Below are 23,965 nucleotides of genomic sequence, written 5' to 3' on the forward strand. Positions count from 1 at the left end.
TACAGCCAATATAATTGGCTAATTATGTGACAATTGACTACTAGCCAGCTGCTGCTAGCCTAGAGATTCCAGCCAGACCACAGACTTCACACAACCACGTGAAAAGACCACAGCTGACATATTAATCCGTATAAACCAGAGTACAGATGAGATCATAGTGTTGGAAAGACATACAGAACACACACAGTGTATAACACGCAGATATTATTACCTTCTGCTTACTGATGTTCATGTTCATCTAGACTGTGACGATAACTCTATTACCTCCACCCTGGCCATCAGCCGGCTCCACATTGTGTGGCTGGATGCGCTCCGCTGCTCGACTGCTTTTGACATGCTGCTGCTTCTGATAGAGCCTGAGCCATGATCAAATACTGCTGCAAAATGTCACAAGAGAGAGAACAAGACAAGCTGGGAGAGATACAGAGAAGTTAGGAAAGTGAGAAATAGGGTGACAGACATATAAATTCACCATCACACTGTTTTAGTGCCATGAACTGTACGGTGCTGTGAAGAGGAAATGTGTGGATTTATAGCTGTTTGTCATGACGCTGTGTCTGCTTCCATCTTTCTACCCCTCTCGCTGACTCCAGAGACAGTGATGATGGATGTGAATAGACAGATCTTTCTTCACTTCCATCACCACCTCCCACAACAGTAGCCTCCAATCGATCATTCCCAGCATCACCCTGGGCATTCTGACAAACCATGCTTCATATGAGCCTCAATGCAGGATGACAGCAAAAAATGGAGTGGTCAAATTTGGTATTAGCTTTAAAGCTGCACTAATCAATATTCCTCTACTAATGATGGATTGTATCACAATGTGTAATGTCAAAGGGGTCGTTTGTAGTGATGAACCAGTGACTTAATATAAAGATGGATGATGCATCTCCACTTGCTCTCACTGCCATCTTCTGCTGGTGCTGTCATTTGGAGCACAGTTGAGATTGTGTGGAGCCAAAGTACCAAGGTTCTGCCCATACACCCAACCCAATGATGAGTCAATCACAGCAATCAATCATGATGTCAGACCCCCTTTTTAATACCATTAAATACCTAAAACCAAACCTCTGGCCCATGTCCCAGCTGCTAACATGGAGGGGGACATTGTCTTAAAGTTGAGAGACAGGCTCTGACATGATATTCTCGTCATGGTCTTGTGAAGCCTCTTAGATGTGGAATTGGTTGTCTCACACTATGAGATACTGCACAGGATAAAACTAAAAATTGTGTTGTCTGATGCAAATTTTTCTTCCAGAGGCCCCACTTCTTTGAAAGTGGACTGATATTGTGCCGTGCATAAAGCAGTTGGTGCTAAAAGAAACCACTCTGCAACCACACCAGATCAACAGCTTCATTTACATTGAGGATATATGGTACATCAAGACATTTGGATTCCACTGGACTCCACATCTCCCTCCTCTCTGTTTTATGGGGGTGTATGTGTGAGTGTGTGTCTGGATTTGTGTGTTGTCAGGATGGCACCAAGCCTGGGTTGATGAGCAGAGGTATTGATTTTCTTTGTGGAGTTTCTTGGGCTTATCAGACAGTCACTGGTGGTGGGATACCTATTCTTATCTCACACACTACCACACACACACCCACAAACACACACTCAGAGCGGTGATTACTTACCTTAGATATATTAACTGTTTTCACATCAGTGCACATACACACAGGGACAGTTTTGCACCTCCAGTTTTTACAGGTAACAGAAAACTTTTCACTGAAGAGAAACTTAACATCTAAATGTCCTAAATGAAGTCGCGAAGCTGCGCAGCGTTCTGAAAAATAACATCAGACTAGAGAGAAATTTTAAAGATGTTTCTGGTTTCTAGCTCAGAGACAACAGATGAGAGTAAGAGCATCCGTGTTTCCCCCCACAGCCACTCTCTGCCTCTGAATGTTCTCCTCTCTCCAAGTTAGTGTGTCGCTGTTCTCAGCCCCCTGTGGCCTCATTATCACACAGACAGACTGAAACACAGCAGCTATATCTGATAGCAAGCACAATAGACACACACACTGGCATGACTCAATAACGTTTCCATCCAAAACCAGGACAGAATCATGAAATAAACACGCACACAGGAAATAATGAGATTACATCATACATACCCACAAACCTGCAAACACTATAGAAAGGGCCTATTTTCTTAAATCTAGCATGTGCACGCTCACACACACATTTGGAACATCACAAACCTGATGCCAGTTTAAAACAGGGAACACAATTATGATGCACAAACGTAAAAAAAAAAAAAATATCTTTGCTTTGAATTCCAACAGCCTGTTGAATATTTCCAATCTGGTTTTAGAGCTGGGTGTGGGGCGGGGTTCTGTCTTTTGCTTTATCTTAGTCCTGCTTGACCTTAAAGCTCAAGCTCATTCAACACTGTATTTTGTGGATTCGCTAATTAAGGAAAACAAATTACAGTCTGAGTCAGCAGAATTAGAGGATAACACGATGACTGCTACCTCAACTCCTCAACTCCTCAACTTGTATTTGTTTTGCCTTCTTGTTAAATGGCTTTAGATGAAGATACATAGTATTTGATTGTTTTGAAACAGTGACAATAAAGACTATTCTATTCTATTCTATTCTATTCTATTCTATAGTCATGAATATGCAATAGAACACATGGGTCATTTAAATTTAACAAGTTCAAAGAGTTCAAAGCTGCACTTGAAATTTATTTTGTCCGTGCTGGAGACGCTGAACCTGATCCAAACCTTCTGACACAACAGATCACCAGGCCTACAAACAGATTACTACAGAAACCATCTGGAAAACTCATGCTGCTCACAATAATATCAAAAACGATAGGCCTAATGTGGGTGACGGAGACCAGGAGAGTGGGGTGTAACACAACAGTGAAATAACACTACAAACAGCTAATGATAGTAATAATAATCATAATCACAATAACACCCCAACACCGCCCTCTTAGCGATGGGCCCATCTGCACCTAATCTGCAGTTTTTCATGCATTCCATCCCATTTTGATTATTGGAACTCTATATTCTCAGTAAAGCACTAAATAATCTTTTATTGGTCCATAATGCAGCTGCTGAGCTTTTAATTTGCAGACACACAATCTCAAAGTCAGCATCCCTTCATTGGCTTCTAATTGCTTCCAGAGGACAGTTCAAAATTCTACTTATCATTTATAGTGATAAATAGAATAAATGTTATATGAAGTGGCTCCAACCTACTTCAACCTATTCAAGGGCAAACACTTAGCTCAGCAGAGACAGCATTTGCAGCACTTCCTCGGTTGGAAACCAATGGTCAGCATGAATCATGGCATGTAAACTGTAGAAACACACATCATTCACTGCCACTTCTGTTCTGATTGTTAAGTGTCTAAGATCACACCTTCTTAAACTGGGAAATGATGCTATTTGTATGTTTCTATGACAGTTAAGTTGTCATCAGTGTCATCACTGATCTGTGGCATGCAGATTACAGCTCAATAATTAGCGGGCCAAAAGGTTAGCTGGGGTCAACGCTAATATCAGTGCTAATTAAAATTTAGCTTGCGCAGCTCATCAAAACAATTAGCGCGGAACAATGAGGAGAGGAGTGATGGAATTCCAGAGGGGAGGGGGATAACAAATGGTGTGTGTACATGTGTGTGTGTGTGTTGAGAAAAACGATTGAATAAATCAGAAGACAGCTGTTCCAACATGCTTAAATGCAGAGGAATTGAGGAGCAGAGACAAGAGTGTGTCTGTAGCCGAAGATAGACGGGTCCCAACCTGGTGGGAGATGATAGGGTGAGACACCAAGGGAGGGAAGGGGAGGATGGAGCCATTTGATGGGGATACATGAAAAAGGACACAAACCGTGATGGTCCCAATCTGACAGGTCAAGAAAAGTGAGGTCGGGACATGACGATGCTAAAATGGAACAGGATAATCCCTCTTGCCTTTCTCTCTCTCTCTCTCTCCTCCTCACTTTCCTTCTCCTCATTCTGTTTTCCTCTCTGTCTCTCTTGGTAATTTTTTGTTCTTCCACAGAAGCAGCCGTCTGCCAAAATGACTTCCCTCATTCTTGAGGCGACAAGGCCCTCGCCAAATCTGAAAGGGAGAGGAGGGGAGGAGGGCTTGCATACAAAAGTAAAGAGAAAGAGGGAGAGAGAGAGAGAAGTAAACAAGTGCAGATGGTCTAGGTTCTTGCAGTACGTTGGTGGATGGGATGGCAAGGTGAGGGATGCGAAGCTGCCGTTGTGTCACGATGGAAGCATCACGTTTACGCCGTCCCTCCTCCCGTTGCCTCTTCTTCGCTTCCACAGCCCAGAGCGGGACCCTCCGAGACAAACTCCCTCGCCTCAACAATAGCAGTCCATCTGTCTCTCGCTCTCTCATGTGCCCCTTCTCGCTACAACACAGTCACACAGAGTTTACATTACCTTCATCCAGCCCGCTGGGGCAAGGGAGAAGACAAGGAAAAGAATACACAACAGTGGGTTTCTCGCTGTATGATGATTATTTATAGTACAAAAGAAGAGAAAGGCAGACTGCTGAGACATATTCACTGTGTTCCTGCTGGAGATTTCCCGTCCTGGACTGAGAGAAAGAACACATCATAAAAATGACACAATTTACTCTGTCGTTTATTCTAGTATTCCCCAAATCTTAAAGCTAAAAAAAGGAGCCTCTTCAATGGCGTTGAGTGATTCACTTATAAAGCCTTGTCTCAAGACAGAAGCCGCCAACAATATCAAACAGAAACCAAAGCATCCAAAAATGAAATGGACACTGTTTATAAGAGAAATACCTTTATTATTCAGGATTGTGCGTGTACATGCTGTGCATTGTTGTCGTCTAAACCTCAAGACAAAAGTCAGGAGACACGAGTATCTGCACCAGCGGAAAAGAATCCGAGACAACAGACAAATAAACGAGGGCGAGAGCAGATGGTCAGTGGAGGCTTGTTAGAGAGCAGCTCCTTCACTGCGAGGATAAACTTTTCAAATTTATGTACATGGATACATACAAACCTGCAAACCAACCTTCTTTATATGCTCAAGCACACACACAACCAAAGCATGCAGGACTCCACTATCAGATCCATGTGATGAGCTGGAACACGGGGCTAGGAAAGGACAACAGTGCAGATTGGTTCATCTGTAAAATACTGTTGGTTCAATTCATCCAAGTGCTCTTGGTTATGGTCTATTAAAGGTCTGTAGTTTACTTCTGGGCTAACAGTCAAGACAGGACATTTTGTACAAGTGCTAAATATTGTCAGTATGCTGCACTGCTGCTGTGCATATTTGTACACCTGAATTTCAAAATGGCTCCATTGATCGACTATCTCAGAAAGCCTGCTAAGAAGAAACTTGAGTTGATATTTGAGGTAATACTTAGCTGGTATTGCGAACAAAAGATAGGCTGGTTACAGGTCTGGCCCCAGTCACCCTGTGGTAAATACTCCTACTAATGTAGCATATCAACCTTTTTAAGCATTGGTGGTCTTTTATGGCAAAGCCAGACTCACTAGCCAAAAACAGCAAAAAAGAAGCTAAGCTGGGGCTGCAGATTTTGAGGATCACACCCCTCCTGAAATCATTCTGTCCCCATCTCCATGGTCCCATCCAGCAGGAGCCGACGTAGTTCCTGGGGGTCAGTGACTGGCAGAGAACAGGTAAAGTCCTGGCAGACGTAGGCTGTGGCGACACCACCCTGCTGTGACATGGAGGAGAGGACGGGCTGACGCTGGCACAGGAAATTCTCATCGCTGTCAATGAGCATCAAGACCTGACCAAAGGTGACATGCAGGAAAAAAGGTGTCAGTTTAATATGTCAAGAATATGCATTTCTTATTTCACCTTTTTACAATCTCCAATATGGAAGCCCAAAACTGGCAAAAGTAGCAATTACATTACATTAATAAATAATGCTGCTAGTTAAATAAATAGATAAATGTATACTGTTTATACTTTTTCTAGACCACCTATCAGTTGATAAAATAAACCACTGAGGTCCTTGAAGAAGACAGTACAGTAATGTTATAGCAGTATGCAGTACAGGAACAAAGTAGGAAATTAGCATTAGCTAGCAGTTGAAAAATAAAATGAGATGGATACATGAGTAAAACTAATTTATTTTATCAAGTGTTTTGCTTGTCAGTTTTGGGACTCCATATAACATTAATTTTACCTTCTATAGTTATTTGTTGTACGATGTGACTGATTTATATGCTTTCATTTACATACTTTCTATAAGTAGAAAGGAGAAGCAATATTTAACTTTATTTTTAATAAGCCAAATGGGTCTGTGACTATCTTTGGAAATGGTTTGAGAGATTGGATTGTCAGTTTTATGTTTCTTGTCTCTGTATGGCAGTGGTCCAGTCACCAAGGATGAATGTTAATGTAATGGGCAAGGTAGTCAGTTTGTTCAGGTCTTTAAAATATTTTTTAGTAGTAGTATAAGTATAGCATCTCATCAGGGGAAAGACCCCAGTTTTAAAGTGATCACTTTCTATTTTTCAGTAACACAGCCATATAATTTCATACAAACACACATACTCATCCAAAACCAAAATAAACCCACTAAAAATAACACATTGAGTCGTGGGTCAGCGGCTGCCATGGTCTCATGCCCACAACAGGGGAAAGACAATAGTGTGTGTGGACGGATATGTGGTTCACATGTCCTGCCTGAAGCACAAGTGGTTTGCAAATAGACCCTAAATTCCACTGACACAACACCAGTGTTGCCCTGTCATAACCCACCCCCCCAAAAAATAAACACATGAATCATTTAAATGTATGAATTTATTGACAAGTGTGTGAATGTGGCTCAGGGTGACAAGAAAAGGGGATGGAACGAGATAGCCTGTGTTTACATCGGTTTGTATGTGTGGGCTTGTTTACTGGATTTGTGGGGTCTGAAGAAAGGGAGCCCACTATACTTGTCGGGGTCCAACAGCCTCATAGGGACCAAAATGCTGAAGTTTAAATTGCTGTGTGAGGGTTAAGACTTGGTTTTAGAATTAGGTTAAAATTAGGGTTAGGGTAAGGGTTAGGCACTCAGTTGTTACGGTTAAGGTTAAGGTAAGGAGTCCCCACAAAGACAGGTGTACAAGGATGTGTGTGTGTTGGTGCTCTTGGACAGGCAGCAGAGCGAAGTTAAAGAGGGCTGCCCTGTCCATCCCTGCAGAGGCTTCCTGTCAAACACATGTCATTTCCTCCTGGCCTCACACCACCCCTGGTTCACAACGGAGCGAAAAATGACAACGTAAACAACGAGCGCAGACAGAGTGATAAAAGGAGGAAGAGGAGGAGGAGAGAGAAAGACAGAATGAGGAGAAAGGTCCGGTGATACATGTCATCCCAGGCGAAGCTCTGCCAAAGACGACATGACATGTACGTCAGAGTATGATAGACTGAATGTCAATGTCAATGTAATTGCATTAAATGGTACGCAAATACTGATGACTGCAGGCTTGGCTGATGCTGGGGACGTATCTAATGGACCTCGAGTTGACAGCTGTTTTGTAACTGTCAAGCCCAACAGGTTGTTCAGAATCATGCAAAGTTGGATCATCTTAACTAAAAACTAAATCTACTGAGGATGACCATGTAATATGGATGAAAGCTCAGGCAAGTGTTAACTGTCATTAATTTTTAATTTATCTTTTTTTTTTTAGCCATGCTAGTGTGAAGACATGCCATTAGTCTTGTTATTATCTGATTTATCTAAATAAAGTACTGAAACAGTAGAATTTTGATATTAGTGCCAAAACTCATATCATAGCAGCACTAGTCTTGGAAGCTAAAAGAGCCCAGAGGCATCTCAGGTACCACTAATTCTGCATGTTCCTGCCCTCACTCTCACTCTCGCCTTGGCCATTAGAGTCGACGCGTCTCCTCTGTCCCCTGCAGGCCTGCCAGCCAGCGTTCACCATCAGGCCATCACGCAGAGCTGTTTCCATCCTGTCTCAAAGAGTCTCGTGTTCTCATTCAACAGCCGTCTCGAAGCGCCCCAAGTGCTCCACTCAGGCATTTAGACGCTCATTTGTGCCGCTAACCATCTGCACTTCTAATGCCAAGAACCTCTCAGTGGCCGTCTCCTGTCATTGAAGATGGTCTAGGTGGCGGTGAGGTATTTCTGCTTCTATTACTAAATGTGCTGTGTGGTAAATATAATTCCTCCTTAGGGGATGATGAAGTGATACTGTTCTATCTGATCTTATTCTCTGCAGTGATGCTAAAAACACCTGTTAGACACAGCTCAGGGCATAAATAACAGCATTCCTGAAACACAGGAGACTATGGATTCACACAGAACGCTGCAGAGGTTTGCCTGTACACATTTTTTAGGCTTTAAAACACACACTCATGCAGACGGGGAAGACTGGTAAAGAGTGTGATGGAATGTGGTCATAATGGTGTGACCGTTGCTATGGAGACAGGAGGAGGATTTCCCTGCCAAGCTGAACCCTTTTCCTCTCCGTCTTGACTCTTCCTCTTGCTTGTCAGCTTCATGCAGTCTCTCCCAGGGTCCAGACCACATCCAGCCACACGCCCTCAACTTAAAGGTCACGCTGTAGCCTGTCTGTGTCACAACAACACTATCTATACACACCCCCTGGGGACTGGACAGGATGAGAGTGTGTGTGTGTGTGTGTGTTTGTGTGAGTGATGGAGAAAGAGAGCAGCAGAGAGAGAGATAGGGAGACACATTATGTGTGAATGTATATACAAGTTTTGTGAAAGTGATGCGGTGAGTGCAGAGTGTGTGGTCTTGGATGCTGTGCACTGCAAAATATGTGTGTGTGTGTGTGTGTGTGTGTGTGTGAAGCTGGAGCAGACAGAACAGTTGGATACACATGAGAGCACAGTCAAACTCCCACAGGGTTAATCCCTTCATACACTGGGCAACCCTGAAACAAACACCAACACACATCAACACGCACACACACACACAACTCCCACCCGTTAAATGTCCCTACACTGACAGCTCCCTCCCACTCTCCCTCTCTCACTCTGCCAAACCAGTCGAGCTCAGACACTTTAAAAGAACACAGTGTACCTGTGCTGACAGTCGCACACAAACACACACACACATTTTCAGGAGCCATTTTAATGTTTTCTCCCTCCTCGGTTTCTAGTACGCACACGACTCGCAGGCCGACCTCTGTCAGCGCAGTAGTGCCAAAGAAACACGAGGAAAACACCCAACGCACACCTCTGAGAGCCGCTGTCATACCTGAGGAAGAGTGATGACAGTGGCTGCGAACGGCGCCGTGTGCAGCCAGGCAAGAGGAGATTTACTTCCTCATCCCACTCGCTCTGCTGTGTTGTCTTCCACACACACTCACACACACACACTAACATGAAGGGACCTGCTCAGTCATCATAAGAACCTGGCATCTGGACCACCGGCCCAGGACAAAAACAAACACACACATTCACACTTGGATGCTAAAATGGGCGACAGAGCAGCCGGGCCAGATCCGTTGAGACCTGCTTCACCATCAGCCTCACCATCAGCTTCATTTACTTGTCTGAATTTTCACCAGGAGCAGAGACAGGTTTATATCACAACATCATTTGAGTGTTACACTGATCTGACTGAAACAGCCCTCTTATTAGAAATCAGAAAACTTCCAGTCAGGTATATTAACTCTTAGTGATATACATCATTGTACATCTAGAGGTGCTAAGCTAAAGGGAAGTGGACTTCCTTTACCTCTCATCCACTGGGCTTCTGACTGACTAGTGAGGAGTCCCATACATCTAACCAGCTTCTTGCCCAGACTAATGTGTGACAGCAACACAACCTCACAATACTTTGGCAACATTTGATGTTACTGTGCTGGTAGATGACAAGTTAAAGGAAAACTGAATAAACGAGTTGAGAAACTCAACTAATGCTCCTACACAGGGTACTTGTTACAGATTGTGGAGTGGCATTTAACAGCGCTTTCACACTAAAAGCTCAGTTAGTTCAACATTGTGCAGAGCTGGGCCATTATTTCCAGTGGAGAGAGCAGCTGCACACTCAGTTCATACTACACTGATTTTCCACCAGGTTAACGGCCAAAGCTCAATTTAAGTCAAATTGAACTCCACAATGTGCATCCAATGGGATTTAGTATTTGACAGGAGGTGGAAGTTACTGCAGCAAAAACTCTACTCTGCCCAGCTCTCTATCGTACTGGTACTTGAATAAAAAATCTCAAGATAAAATCCTCTATTGCATTGATGGGATAAACCCTATTCTAAATGGGAATAATCAATAATAATAAATCTATTTTTAACCGTGAATGTAATTAATGTTTTCTGTTATTATCCATGACTTAACTTCTATGGTCATGTGCACTGGAGAAGCACTTGTGTATGTTACTGTTCTGCCTTTTGTCTGCCCCTGAGTTAGAGTGAGTTGGTGAGTCTGTTCCGGCGGTGTGCTCTGTCCTTTGTCACACCAGGCATCAGTTTTCAGCTGCTGACAGTCTCTACAGGACCCTCTCCACTAAATCACCAGCGTCTGTTGCGAGATGTGAGGACGCCTTAGTGTCTGAGCAGAATTAACAGCCCCTCTCCTCAATCAGGCCCTGACACCTACGACATACTTCATCAGCTTATGTTGCGTTTAAGATGAAAGGAAATTCTCATTTGGTAAAGTCGTAAAAGTCATGCCTAGTTCAAAATGTTAAGGAGATCAAATCTGACATATGAGTGTTACGAAGACTAAGCCAGATGTCTGGAAATATCCCGGATAGAAAAGAGCAAGTATCGTGTCATCAGGCACAGTGCTACAGTGGCCCTTGAGTATTACAACAGAAGAATGTGTCTGCAGGTATTTTTATAAATACATCTTCTGATTCACTTGCTATAAAGGACATTGATATTTCAGGACACCATCGCCTAGGCAACCTCGCAAAAGGTTGACCAATCTCTGGTTACTATGCAGTCGTAATATCTGGGGGTTTGAGCAGCTTGATTTTGAATTGTTTAGCTCCCAGTGCTCCACCTTTCAAAACACCTACAGCTATTCTTTCTATATCTTTCACACAGTTCTCTCAAACTGTCATCATGTACTAACAACAAGGGAAAAACTCCTGCAACAAAACTAACAGGAGAGCCCTGAAAAATTACATTGACATTGCTGAATGAGGTAATAACTTGTGTGTGGGGACCTCCATGATGTAACACTGACAGAGGCCATTTTGCAGGGATACTTTTACTGTAGTTGCCTAACAGAGTTGCTGGTAATGTTTTTACTTGTAACAGTGTATTCTGTCATAAGTCCAGCAACTTTTACTTAAGTGAAGGATCTAAGTTCTTCTACCACTATTGCCAGTAAGTAACATGAAACTGCAGAGGAGAAACGCCGAAGATGTATTTGAGACAGTTTAGAAACCATTCAGAAAGCACTGACAAGAAAACTTCCCACCTAGTACATATTGTACAAATTGAAGGACTCCTTATGAAACATTATGTGTTGTGTAGTGAAAGGGAAAAAATTGTGCTTAATGTTAAACTGTTATCAGCCTTGAAAATACAGCATTGTTTGGATTTAATCCAAATTAATTTTCATACAGTTAAGCTATGAAACAGTTTTTTTAAAATGTTAGCAATGTTTTCTTTTGTCGTACATATTTTCATCACATTCTTGAAAATAAAATAGGGCAAAATAATTTTTGTCATAAACAGCATAGAGCCACAGGGCTTGGCTCCTGTTCCAGTTGGTCATAGTTATATAGTCAGGGTCACTCTGCTGAAAGGCCGATGAACAGTGATGACCCCTGAGAACCACTAGTGACTGTCTGTATGTGTGAGATTAAAGCCTGCTGGACTCCATGAGAGGTGTTTCATTAGCTCTCACACACACAGCAGGCTTAAATTACAAATAAGATCAAAAACTCAGCTTTCTCTCCGACTCATCACAGGAAACTTAGGCAGGTGTAGAGAAATTGAGTCTTATGTCATGTGTGAAAGTATCTGCAGCCAGGACATAAGGGCTGTTACATCACACTGTGGAGGAGGTCATCTGTGCACTAGCTACAGTAATGTACAGAATATGTGCTGAGACATATGCTGTATTTTAATGACACTAGCAACGTGATCTATACTTTTTTTGTTTGTTTTTTGAAAAACATTCATTTATGCCCTATTATAAGGACATGTTAGGACATTAAATATAATAATTTGTTATATTTTCTGACCAATATTATAATTGCAGCTGACATCAATGTTAGACCTAAATCTTACATAACTATCAGGCTAACAAATGTAAAACAATGATATGAGGTGCTTTAAAGTTTAACTGAAATATTCCAGCAACTATTCATTAGCTGCCAGCTGTAGGTCATTATTATCTAGAAAACAGCCAATAATTCATTCATTACATTCAATTATTCACTGAATTAACGTTAATTAGCCCACTAAATTTTTCAGCAAAAGTTGTCATAATTGCCAGCATAATTGTGGGATCCCGAATAATAACCTGCTGTAGTTTGTTCACACAGTGATTAAAATGTGAGTTATGGCATAATTAATACTGTAACTTCTGTAATTAGGGGACTGAATTCTTAAATCATAAATTTGATTCAAAAATAAACCAGTGGGCCTTAACTAACAATCAAAAATATTTATGTATCCCAAATTATAGTTCAGTATGATCAAAGGGTAAACTGTATAGAACAGTACAACCAATGAGTCATACTGTACTATAAATGGGTGTAAATGTTTTAGGTCTTTTGCAACAAGAAAATCAATATAACCTAAAGCTGAAATACTGCTGTACTCGTTATTTTATTCTCAGTTAAGTCTTTATATTTTATTGAAAGTTTATGTGTAAGTTGATTTTAGATAAATGATCAGTTGATTGGTACATTATGAATGCCTGAATCTTTTCTTTTTTAAAGGATGAGATAGTTTTTCCTCAGATTCAGATGAGAGAACAAGCGAGGAAGATGCACAGGATGAGCTTTATGCAGCAGGAGAGAGAGAGAGAGAGAGAGAGAGCAGTAAACACAGCAGCAGCAGCAGCAGAGCCACTACTGGTAATAATGATGGACACATTAACACAGCATATATAAGTAAATGTGAGTATACAAAACACGGATAGAAATACAGACTGTTATTTTAAGAAGTGAGAACTGCATGTATAGTATATGTGTGTATTTTCAGAGAAATGTTACTGCAGGATGTTCTTCAATGGACACTCTCCCAGTATAAGAAAATATGTAAACCCAAACTGAGTCCTGGCACTGTCAGTGAACAAACTGCTCAGAACTGCTTTCCTTACCTTCGCCTGCCAGTGAGATATTGGATGAGTTTAGTGTGTTTCCACTATTTCTGGCCACACAGACTGTTAAGTTAGAGCTGGTTCTAAAAGTTAACATGAAGGTTTTACAGTCTTATGTTTATGCTTATTCATTATGTTTCACAACCTTAAAAAGTTACAAATGCTACTTCATTTCACTCACTGTTCCAAATCTGAATGGGAAACATATCCTGGGTGATACAAACTTTAAAATGTCAAATTTTGAAAATGCATAACACAACATAATGTCTACCCATCCCCAATCCCTTAGCCCAACCAAGTCTCCTTCACAAATAAAACAATGGTTAAACTTGACTGGAACTGCATTAACCCTGACTACATCCCTGATTCTATCAGAGGAAAACATTTACAGCCTATAAAGATAAAGAAAGAGCGACAGAGTGAAGCCAAACACGTGGGCATCTGCAACACTGTGTGTGTGTAAATGCATGTGTGCACACGGCGTCTTATCTGTTCAGCGTGTGTTTTATTTACCAAGCTGAGCTGTGGATAAGCGTAGGACGACTGCAGCAGACGCGCAGGCAAGATACAACCATGGGGAAAGGATTATATCTCAAACAACACCACTAAAGCTGTCCTACTCTCTGCTGGATCCTGAGTGTACACGCACCTCCCCCAGCTTTATGGATGTACTGGCACATGGTGGAATTACTAGATAGAGGGACAGAGGGGGGGAAATATCACTCAATGACGGGATATGCAACATTTCAGATTAGCAGGTATAGGAAGAATAGAGCGAGATAAGTGTTGTCTGTGTGAAAGTGAATTTTAAAGTGTGATGGCGTGCAAAATAGGAGGACTAGAAAAAGAGCTGCCTGAGCTATCTGAGTGCATTATAGTCTGCCTGGAAAGCACTCTCCTGCGACAGGAACCATCTGGGACCTTTCCCACAGCTGTCAGTCAGCCTGGGTTCTGCTCTCTGACTGGTTACTGGGCTTCACAGGTCATTAACTGAGAACAGGAGAATCAATTCCTAGTGCACAATACTCTATACGCACAAATACACACACATGCAGCCTTTGATGAGCCGAGAGAGGGATTGTAATGGAGAGGAGAAAGGAGCGGAGGTGTTAAAAAAAAAGCAGCAGATTGAAGTGAGCAAGGTCAGAGGTCACGGAGGAGGACCCTGAGACTTCCCATCTCTAATCCTCCTCTGAACTGCATTGTTACCAGTGCTGGTTAGCCTCTGAGTAGGCTACATCCATCTCCTTCACTCCCTTCCTCCGACTGCCCTCCCTGTCAACTCTTCCCTGTGTCTCTGAGGTCTTGTTAGTGATTCCCAGTCGTTTCCCCCGACAGACTCTTTCAAAAAGGACCCTCGCTCCTGTTAAAGGCCACAGCCCTTCCTTCATTCTCTTCCTGTATTCCCCACTGTCTTACTCCCTTCCATCCATCTACGGAAAGCAGAGAAGCAGAGGGGGCAGGGAAGCAGGAATAAACAGGAAACTTGTCTACTTACAGGAATTTCTTAAATCCCATAAAATCCCTGTAATACCTTTAGATCCTTCTGCATCTTTCACTAACACCAGTATCTCGTGGTCCTTCTTAACACTTGCCACAGACACTGTCACCTTTCCCTTTCGCATCCACTCAGTTTCCTTCTTTAAGTACACTCCAGAGAGAGAGGGTGGTCTGTCTAACAAAGACTTACTTGGAATGGTTTTTGGGGCTAAAGCACAGTTGAGACTGATTAATAAGCAGCACTGACAAGAGGCATTCAGCCTAACAACAATGGGAATTCACAATGGGAATTACAGTCCTTGTAAAACATTATTCAACTCATAAAAGACCACACACGTAAATCTTGCACTGACATGAATTCATACTTTGAACCACTGTCAATGCTACTGCCAAACGCTTTGTTGCTTTATTACCAGAACAACCTTGAGGACACAGGAAAAATATGCTCTATTAATGTAAGCCATCATGTTTAATGCTGGATGGTTTCCATTCTGTGTAAATGTGTTCCAAGGAGAAAACCAGAGAGACACCTTGAAGGTTTTGAGAATATGATGCTATTTTCTACCAAGATCTACCCTGAGTCAGTAAACAGCAGCTTATTTTTAATGCAGATATCATTAACAGCAGCAGGATGTTGACTTTAGGTTTAATCCCAGGAGAAAAATCTGTCCTGTCCTGTCTGTTCAATGTTCTAGATACTATATTCATATACATATTGGGGGTAATCTGGTGGTACACAGTACTTTTTACACTAATCTCCACAGTTGAAGCAGACCCAAGTCTCAATCTTTGACAGACCTTTATCTTCACACACTTTTAGCGAACATCTGTCCAAGATTATGGCACTGACCTGGATGATCCTGGAGTGTAAAATATTGTGTATACACACACACGCACACACAAGAAAAAAAAAATCACACAGGAAGAAAGCAAGAAGTGAGCTTAGCAGAGCGTGTCACAGAAACAGTAGGGGCTTGTTTCTCTCACAGTATTTTAGCACTTCACCACCATCACCAAAAAAAAAAATCCAGTGTTAATCTAAAAATGATTAAATTCACTATCATGAGAAAGAGCTAATACAACCAGCTGAGGCCCAATAAAGACCCAAGTAGACACAGTTACTGTGACAGTCCAGGTTACTGTTTTCGACTGTCATTTAGCTGCCATTTCTCACTGGAAGTCCACGTCGTGTTAGTGAGAGCCATCAACTGTCATTTATCATGTGACACTGATGAGGAAAAAAAAAAAAATCAACTGAGCTTTCCATACAAATGTATCTCTAAATTAGTAACTTATTATCATTCAGCAACATTACTGAGTGCTGAATATATCCAGAGATAAGGTGATAAATTGTACCACAGCACTCTTACCTGGCTGTTCCCACATCCTTGACTGTTTCCCCTCTATGATACCTTTCATATATCATTTCACACTTCCATATGAGGGAGACAGAGAGCAAAAAAAAAAAAAAGAGAGACTCCAGTGCCAGAAAGAACAGAAACACACACAGAGAGCAGAGAAACAGGCACAGTGAGTGTGAGAAGGGGAGGGGAATAATTGCGACTGCTTCTCTAGTTGTGTTCCAACTCCCAACCTCTTAAAATTTCAGAACCTCTGCAATCAACAAACCTCGACCCAGCTCTAATCAAGCTATATTTCTGTGTAATAGAAAAATTAACCACAATTTATTGCAGCAATTACAATCAAGATGTTTCAGCATGACTGTTAGGGCCTTAATTGATTACAACAAGCAAAAAGTGCAGCAGAAGCTCTGAGGGGTGAGAGAACTGAGAAGCACAGAGTCTCATGGTGAATTACAATAGTAAATAAATTAAATGAGGATCTCAGTGTGTGTGTGTGTGTGTGTGTGTGTGTGTGTGGATTAGCATAAGTTGGGCTCTGAGCACCTCATTCAGCACAATTAGCACACACCAGCCTCAAACCAGGTAAACAGGCGAGGAGTAATTGGATTTAAATTAGACATGTTCTCTGCTCATAGCTACTTAATGTAACATGGAGCACGATCCCCTCACTCACTCTTCCTTATACCGCTTCCGTTTATCTCAGTTAACATCCTCCCATCTCTTCCCACCCTTAGTGCTTATATAATTCACCCTCTTGACTTCATCATACACTTTATCCTTCATCTTTCTCATAGATTCCCATTCTCCACCAGTATAATTGGTTTTATTCCAATTTATCTTATCTATTTTTGCTGTGGCTCTCTGGGTATCTTTAGTACCTTTTTGATTACTACCAGGAATTAACTCTTAAGTATATTGGATAACTAAATTAATCTTTTACTGTAGAAAATGTAAGAAAATGATGGAAAGTCCCAACCACAATTTCCATAAGGCCAGGGAAGGTGATGTCTTCAAAAACTTGTTCTGTTCAACCTAAATCTCATATTTTTAAGGAATAGATTAAACAGTGTGTTTGTCTGCTTTACCTTAAGCTGCATTTTGTTAGCAGTTTGCATGTCTGACTAACCCAGCAATAACCAAATGCTACTTCAAAGACCAAAGAACAACTTGATCATTAGCTGGTTAGGCTACATTAGCTTGTGCGATTCTAGATCATGTTTAAAAAATGTCTAGCATTATGTTAACAGCTCAGTCCTGGTCATTGTGGGGTTCATTCCAGCGCTTCTTATCCAAGAAACTTTATATAAGCTAGAAACGTTAAAAAAATCAGCTGGTAATAGTGTTTTCAATTAGCACATGGAGCTATAGTTAGCTAAATTAGCTACCTAGCTACAACTCAAAAATACCTCTGTCTGAAATAAAGGATCCATCGTGTGACTGACTATGACTGCCATGGTTAACAGCAACTGTTAGCGTGAACTGTGTATGAATCGTGTGTCTACCAACAGATAAGAAGTCTGGCGGCAAACAAACAAAAGGTCAATTAACCGATGATAAAAACTGATGCAGACTAAAGGTCCTGGCAATCAACTAATCATTACTGATTGTGCAACCTTTCTTTTCTCTGTCTGCATTCTACCCTCATCAGTAATGTCTGTATGTGTTCACAGCATACACGTGACATCTTCTGTTTACATGTGTGGTGATATGAATATGCATATGTGCATATGTACCAGAATATGTGTATGTGTTGGATCTGTTGGTATGTGGATATGTGCTTGTGGACCTACATACATCAGAAAGTGTGTTTGCCTGCTAGTGTGTGTTTTTGATAGTGTCTCACAGCTGCTGAAGGCAGTGCTGCTATTCCTCTGGGAGGATGGTATCTCATCCCTGAGAATGAGTGCACGCCCGCACGTGTGTGTGTGTGTTACATCTCAGCCTAGCCAAGATAGCTGCTACTGCCACTAATGGCCGGCTGTTCTCACAACATCTGGAGACAGAGACACACACACACACACTCCCTCCTGTCTTGTATATGACTTCCCCAGCTTCCCCGCATCTCACTCTGAGGCTCAATGAAGGCTCATTAGAGGAAAATCTAGATCTGTTGTGCCATTCTAACAAATCTGTGCAGAACAGTCTTTTCTTTTTTTTTTGGATTCTGCACACAAAGACACATGTGCGCACATCATAAGTGCATACGCTCTCTCACTCTCTCTCTCTCTCTCTCTCTCTCACAGTCCATTAATAAAGTTAATAGTAAAGTTATCTGGAGTAATAAAGAAATGGCATTCTCCAGCTGGGAGTAACACCGACTCTCATCCTACTTTAAGTGTGTATCTCTTCTTCTTCCTGCTGGTGAAGACCAAATGTTTTCTTGTGGTTACTATCACCTCCTCCTTCACTGTATCAGGTCTTAAATCCACTCCTCTTGTGTCTTCAGCTCTACCATTAACAGACAGAGGGCAAAGCCTTCCATCAGGCTGGGCTCTTTTTGGTTTGAACTTAATGCATAAAATAACTTTTTACATTCTGTTAATTTCACTGAGAAAGGTTGTTGAACCTAATATACTTGCCTGTACAAGGTAAGTGCAGGTTTCAGAAGGCTTCAACAAAAAATAAAGACCCTTACCGACCCCGACTATTTGTGTTATTTCTGTTATTTCAGTGCAGGCTGGATGCGACAGTATATAATGTACAACTTGCTTAATAATAGATCCATCCTGATAATGGCTCTATCTGGCTCAGTCTTGGTCTCTGTCTCTCTGCAGGGATCTGCAATGGCTTAATGTTACTGCAGCCATCGCCTGATACTGCAATACTCATCTATATTTCAATAGGGCCCTGTTGAGTGTGTGTGTGTGTGTGTGAGAAAAAGAGAGAGGGGGAGAGAGATGCAGTGTGTTACTGGACAATCACTGCTTTAATTTACTGATCTAATTTCAGTTATGGGTCAGTGGAATAAACAGAACTCAGTGAGCAGTCTCACACATTCAGAATACTGAAGATCCTTTTCACTCTGGATGCAGATCTCATCCTCATGTCTCACTTCCTGTGCAGAAATGTCTATAAAAGCAAAATAAATCTCAATCTGAGTGGACATGATTTGCTTTTTTCCTGCTACTCTTTGTGATCCACTACAATCAGCAGAAGCCAAAATTGCAACCTGCAGACCAACTAAACAAAGAATAAAGCCACAATGGAGTCAAAATCACATTACAGAGGATCCAATATAAGGTAATCAATATAGTCAAACTGCATTCAAAACAAATAAAAGTGAAGAAAGTGCTTAGTATAGCAGAGGAGGTCCACTTCATCAAACAACCTTTTCACAGGGTTACACACTTAAAGAATGTAATCATGAGTTTATAACCTACACAGTATTTCAAAATGTAAGATGCATTACAAAATTTAATATAAAATAAATAATATGCATTGAAAGATGATTAGACTGATGCCACTTCCATATGTGTATGTTAAGTAATGAGACTACAGTCTACTGCCGATTAGCTTAGCCAGGCTCTGTCCAAAGGTTAAAATAAACCCACCTGTTAGCACCTGTAAAGTTTACTAATTAACATTAAAACACTGAAGTGTAAGAACAAGAAGTTTTGGTCTTTCAGTCTTTATGCTGAGCTAGGCTAACTGCTAGTCATAGGAAACATAAATGTTGGGCATCCATACAGAATGTAAGTCTGACTCAGACTGACAGCTGTCCAATTCATAACCAAAAGCCTGTGTCAGGGCTGGCAGGAAGACTCACACACACACATACAAGCACACACTCAGAATCTCTGCAACTGCAGAGCCACTAGGCATTTAGATGTTAGAAAAGGGCTTAAGATCAACTAATGCCTAGGAGAGGAGAGGAGAGGAGAGGAGAGGAGAGAGGAGAGGAGAGGAGAGAGGAGAGAGGAGAGGAGAGGAGAGAGGAGAGGAGAGGAGAGGAGAGGAGAGAGGAAAGGAGAGGAGAGAGGAGAGGAGAGAGGAGAGGAGAGGAGAGGAAGGAGAGGAGAGAGGAGAGAGAGGAGAGGAAAGAGAGGAGCTCAGCTTGACCTTTAAAGAACCACACTTAAACCAGCCAACACCCCAGGCACTGTTCTAGGTCAGTCCCACTCTGCATCTGTGTGTGCACGTTTGTGTGTGTGCATGTTTCAAAGGTTAGTGTGAATCTGCTGCCACTATAAAGGTACTGATGTTGAAGTAAATCAGTGTGTGTCTATGTGCTCTAAGTTCATCTTTTCTTGTCAGGGTTGCTTTAGGGATTGATGACATGTTTGTCCTGATGACGAGTTTGTCAAGATGATGCATCACTCTTTCACACAAACACACACACAGGATCTCAAACACTTACCTTATGTGGTAAGAAGAGTGAGTCGACTGCTGCTAGAAGGCTTGTGGTGTCTGGGGCATCCCTCTGGCCACAGATCACGATCTGAAAAAAATACAAGTGGAGGAGGGAAAAAGTGAGGAAAATGGAACAGAGGAGGAGAGAGAGATAACGAGATGAAAAAGTATAGATAGAGTGAAATAAGAGGGGAAAGGTTGCAGAGGAGAGGGAGAGGAAGTGATAGAGGTCAGTACTGGATTTGTAGCAGTAACAAGGGAGGCAGGTGTTTTCTCTGGGACTGCCTCACCTTGCCTCGCCCCTGAGCTCGTTAGCCTCGCCTCATTGCCTCGACTCATCCTCTGCAGGTCATATATGATGGACAGAAGGCTAACTGTCCCCCTCCTTGATCTCCTTCTTTGTTCCTTTGATTGCACAAGCTTTCAAGCTAAAAGTTTTCTTAGGGTGACCAAGAAACTTTGGGGTAACTGCTGTGCTCTGCTAGTATCTGCTGGTTTCAGTGGTTTCGGGCTAACTGTGTTAATATTTCAAAACAGCTTATATAACTGAGGCTCAACAGCTCATAGAGCCCATTAGATGCATGATGGCTGTTAAAACAGGGAAAAAAAGATTCTGGGAGTCAGTATGTCCAGGGATTAAGTGTGCGTATATGTAAAGAGCTGAGATAGAGCTGTCGACTGTCCTCGAATGACCTATAGCAGTTCAGCTGAGGTTAAAAAAAAGTTAACATATTACAGAGTCTAAGGAGAGATCTTTGCAAGCAGAGGTTCATCTGAGCAGGGTTTATATCACGGAGCTTTGAGCCTCCAACCATAGTTATAGTTGGATGAGAATTATTCATTGAGATGCAGCAACTCTGGTAGAAAAAGCATATAAGTGAATAGAGATTATTAAAGGTTAAAATGCCAATTTTATCTTGAGACATACTTAATAATAACAATATTCTGGCATGTGACTATCTGTCTATCTGTTGAAGTCTTTACAGGATGCTGGGTCTCAGTAAGAAGTGTCCAAGAGTGGTGACTATTGACTTCCTGCAATTGTTATCAGGCGTGCACAGTGAGAATATTTTTATTTTATTTTAATAACATAAAAAATAACTAAAACACCAAAATCTGTAACACATTTGTGAATCTCATGTTGAATGTTGCTGCTTTCTTTTCTCAGTAGTAAGAGAAATTTCAAACCTATAGTATGTTCAATCTGCTGTGAATCTCACAGAAGTATGGAAGCATGAAAGTCAAAATAGAGGTAAAAAAAGATACTTAAAACTAAGCACCTTTGTTTTATATATAATCCATTTATATATAATCCAAGATACGCTCTGATTGAATTATGACCAGTATTTGTCACCATTCTGACACCATATCAATAAGGGGCCACATTTGGTTAATTATAAATATTTACTTCATCATCACTACTGAAAAATGTTGTAGTTGCAGCAATAATATAGGAACCAGAAAAAAATCTGAAACATTTACTGACAAATAAGTAATATTCTTACTGTTAAAGAAACAGTCCTCTGCTGTAGCAGCCTAGTTTACTTGCACTGATTTCCCCTTCAATACATACTGGTATTGAGTCAGCACAGCCAATATGGGGATGTTCATTGTTTCACCAGCCTCTTGTTCAGCTGCTGTGTATTATTTGGTTCACTTCTTGTTGGTAAATGGAATGTCTATTGTTCTCACACAATTTGTCAGGCAAGCAGAAACACTTGTTTCCAGTGGGCGGACATGAAAATGAGTTTAGGCTAACAGCCAGGTAAACACACCCACTCCCCAGGCTAAGGTGGCCTTCAGGGCTCACCATAGAAAGCTAGAGCTTCACAATAATGGTTGTTCAGTTGTCCCAGTCCAACAATTGGATTAAATGCTTTTGATTAACCCCTGGGTTAACACAGACAAACAGTACAGTAGTAGATGCCCATTTAGCTCCAAATAGAGATATTCAGATGGTCACCACAGTCCACAAGTAGACTACGTGTCTATAGAATTAGCTGGAATGGTTTTATTTCTATCCTACCTATTTATTAAAACACTCAAAATGCTCGAAAAATACCTGAAGGAACTAGAGGCTTAAGGTGTGAACACAGAGGACAAATGAAATCCTTCTGGTGCCTGAACCCGCACATAGAGTACCCATAATAACCTGTTTCAGAGTGTAGTGCTGGGCCATAAGAGACCGGACCATTTCAGGCAGAGCTATGGGAACCCTGGTCAGACGGTCAGAGAATGCCGTCAGCAGTTGTTGGGACCTCTGAAGCCACTCCTGTCTTCCGGTGTAGTGGGACAGACGCAGGAGATTGGACGCCGACACTGAGTTAGCACTGGGCTCAGCTCCGTCCTGATCTGAGAGACACAAAGATTCACAACGTTTTCATCAGGCTTCAACAGTTATCGTCTTTACTGCCCATTTCTCCTGTGTCCAGCACATTGACTATGATAACTGACTGCTCATTTACTGTCTTATATATCCCAGAACAGTCATAATGCTTCAGCTCATCAGTGTATATTACCCTTATAAAATTGTTCTGGCTACTGTGTTGGCAAAGACTTGTCAACTAACAGTAAAACTCTAGCAGATACACAGAATCATTCTTTTCTTTGTTTCTGGTCATCGATATTCTCTCTCTATGTTTTAGTCCTCATGAATCAATATCTGCATGTTATCTCTTAATTGCACCAGTGTGTTCAGCAGCCTGTCGGTATTTCATTTTCATGTGTGCACTATGATGCTGCATAGGTAGTCAGTTTTCTGAAAACAGCTGGAAACAGACCTTACATCCAAAACAACGAGCTAAAAGAGGCGAGTAAGCTGGACCGGGCGGAGAGAATTCTTTGATCTATTGTTAAAAGTAAAAAAATATTGATTGGTGAAGCTTCAACTGTCTGCACCTACACTGCTGTAGGGTTTTTTTTAATGTCTGTACATACTGTAGAGGCAAAACATTTCAAAAAGCAACTGAGTCTACACAACAAAAGAGAGTTGTGTTATAAATAATGATAAAATAAGATGATGGTACAGAGCCAAAAGGAAGATGTATGTGTTAAACAGGATGGGTGCACAACAGATATTAGGTCTCTACTCTTTCATGAGACACAAGTAATAAATCTTGTAACAAATGTGATGCATCTGGTCCAAATTGTTAGACTTTCTGTTACAATTGATCGAACTAACAGGAAAGATAGCACACTAGTAAATTAAGATATACACTCTATGCAATCCTATCACTTCCCCCAGTAAACAATAATCACAGTATCACAATGTGTGGTGTGATGTGATGGGACTAACAGATGACCTCATGACTTAGCCCTGTTAAGTGATTGGTCCTTATGTCTTATCAGTGTCCAGGGAGAGCCTGGAGGTGATCTTCTCATGACCTATGACCTCGCTACATGTCTGCTGCTTAACATTACCCTGATGCCTTTTCCTGAATGTGTGTGTGTGTGTGTGACATCAATTACACACACACATA

General features: G+C 41.5%; 1 protein-coding gene across 1 annotated transcript in view; it reads right to left on the reverse strand.

Annotated features, from left to right (window-relative positions):
* Positions 1 to 4,767: 4,767 nt before the first annotated feature.
* The window catches only part of spata20 (spermatogenesis associated 20), a 37,088-nt gene continuing 17,890 nt past the window's right edge, over positions 4,768 to 23,965 (reverse strand). The window contains 3 exon segments of the mRNA XM_018703694.2: positions 4,768 to 5,766; positions 20,494 to 20,574; positions 22,639 to 22,838. Coding sequence (XP_018559210.1) covers positions 5,575 to 5,766; positions 20,494 to 20,574; positions 22,639 to 22,838 — 473 coding nt within the window. The 3' untranslated portion in view covers positions 4,768 to 5,574.

Source organism: Lates calcarifer, linkage group LG23, assembly GCF_001640805.2.
Source record: "Lates calcarifer isolate ASB-BC8 linkage group LG23, TLL_Latcal_v3, whole genome shotgun sequence".
NCBI lineage: Eukaryota > Metazoa > Chordata > Actinopteri > Centropomidae > Lates > Lates calcarifer.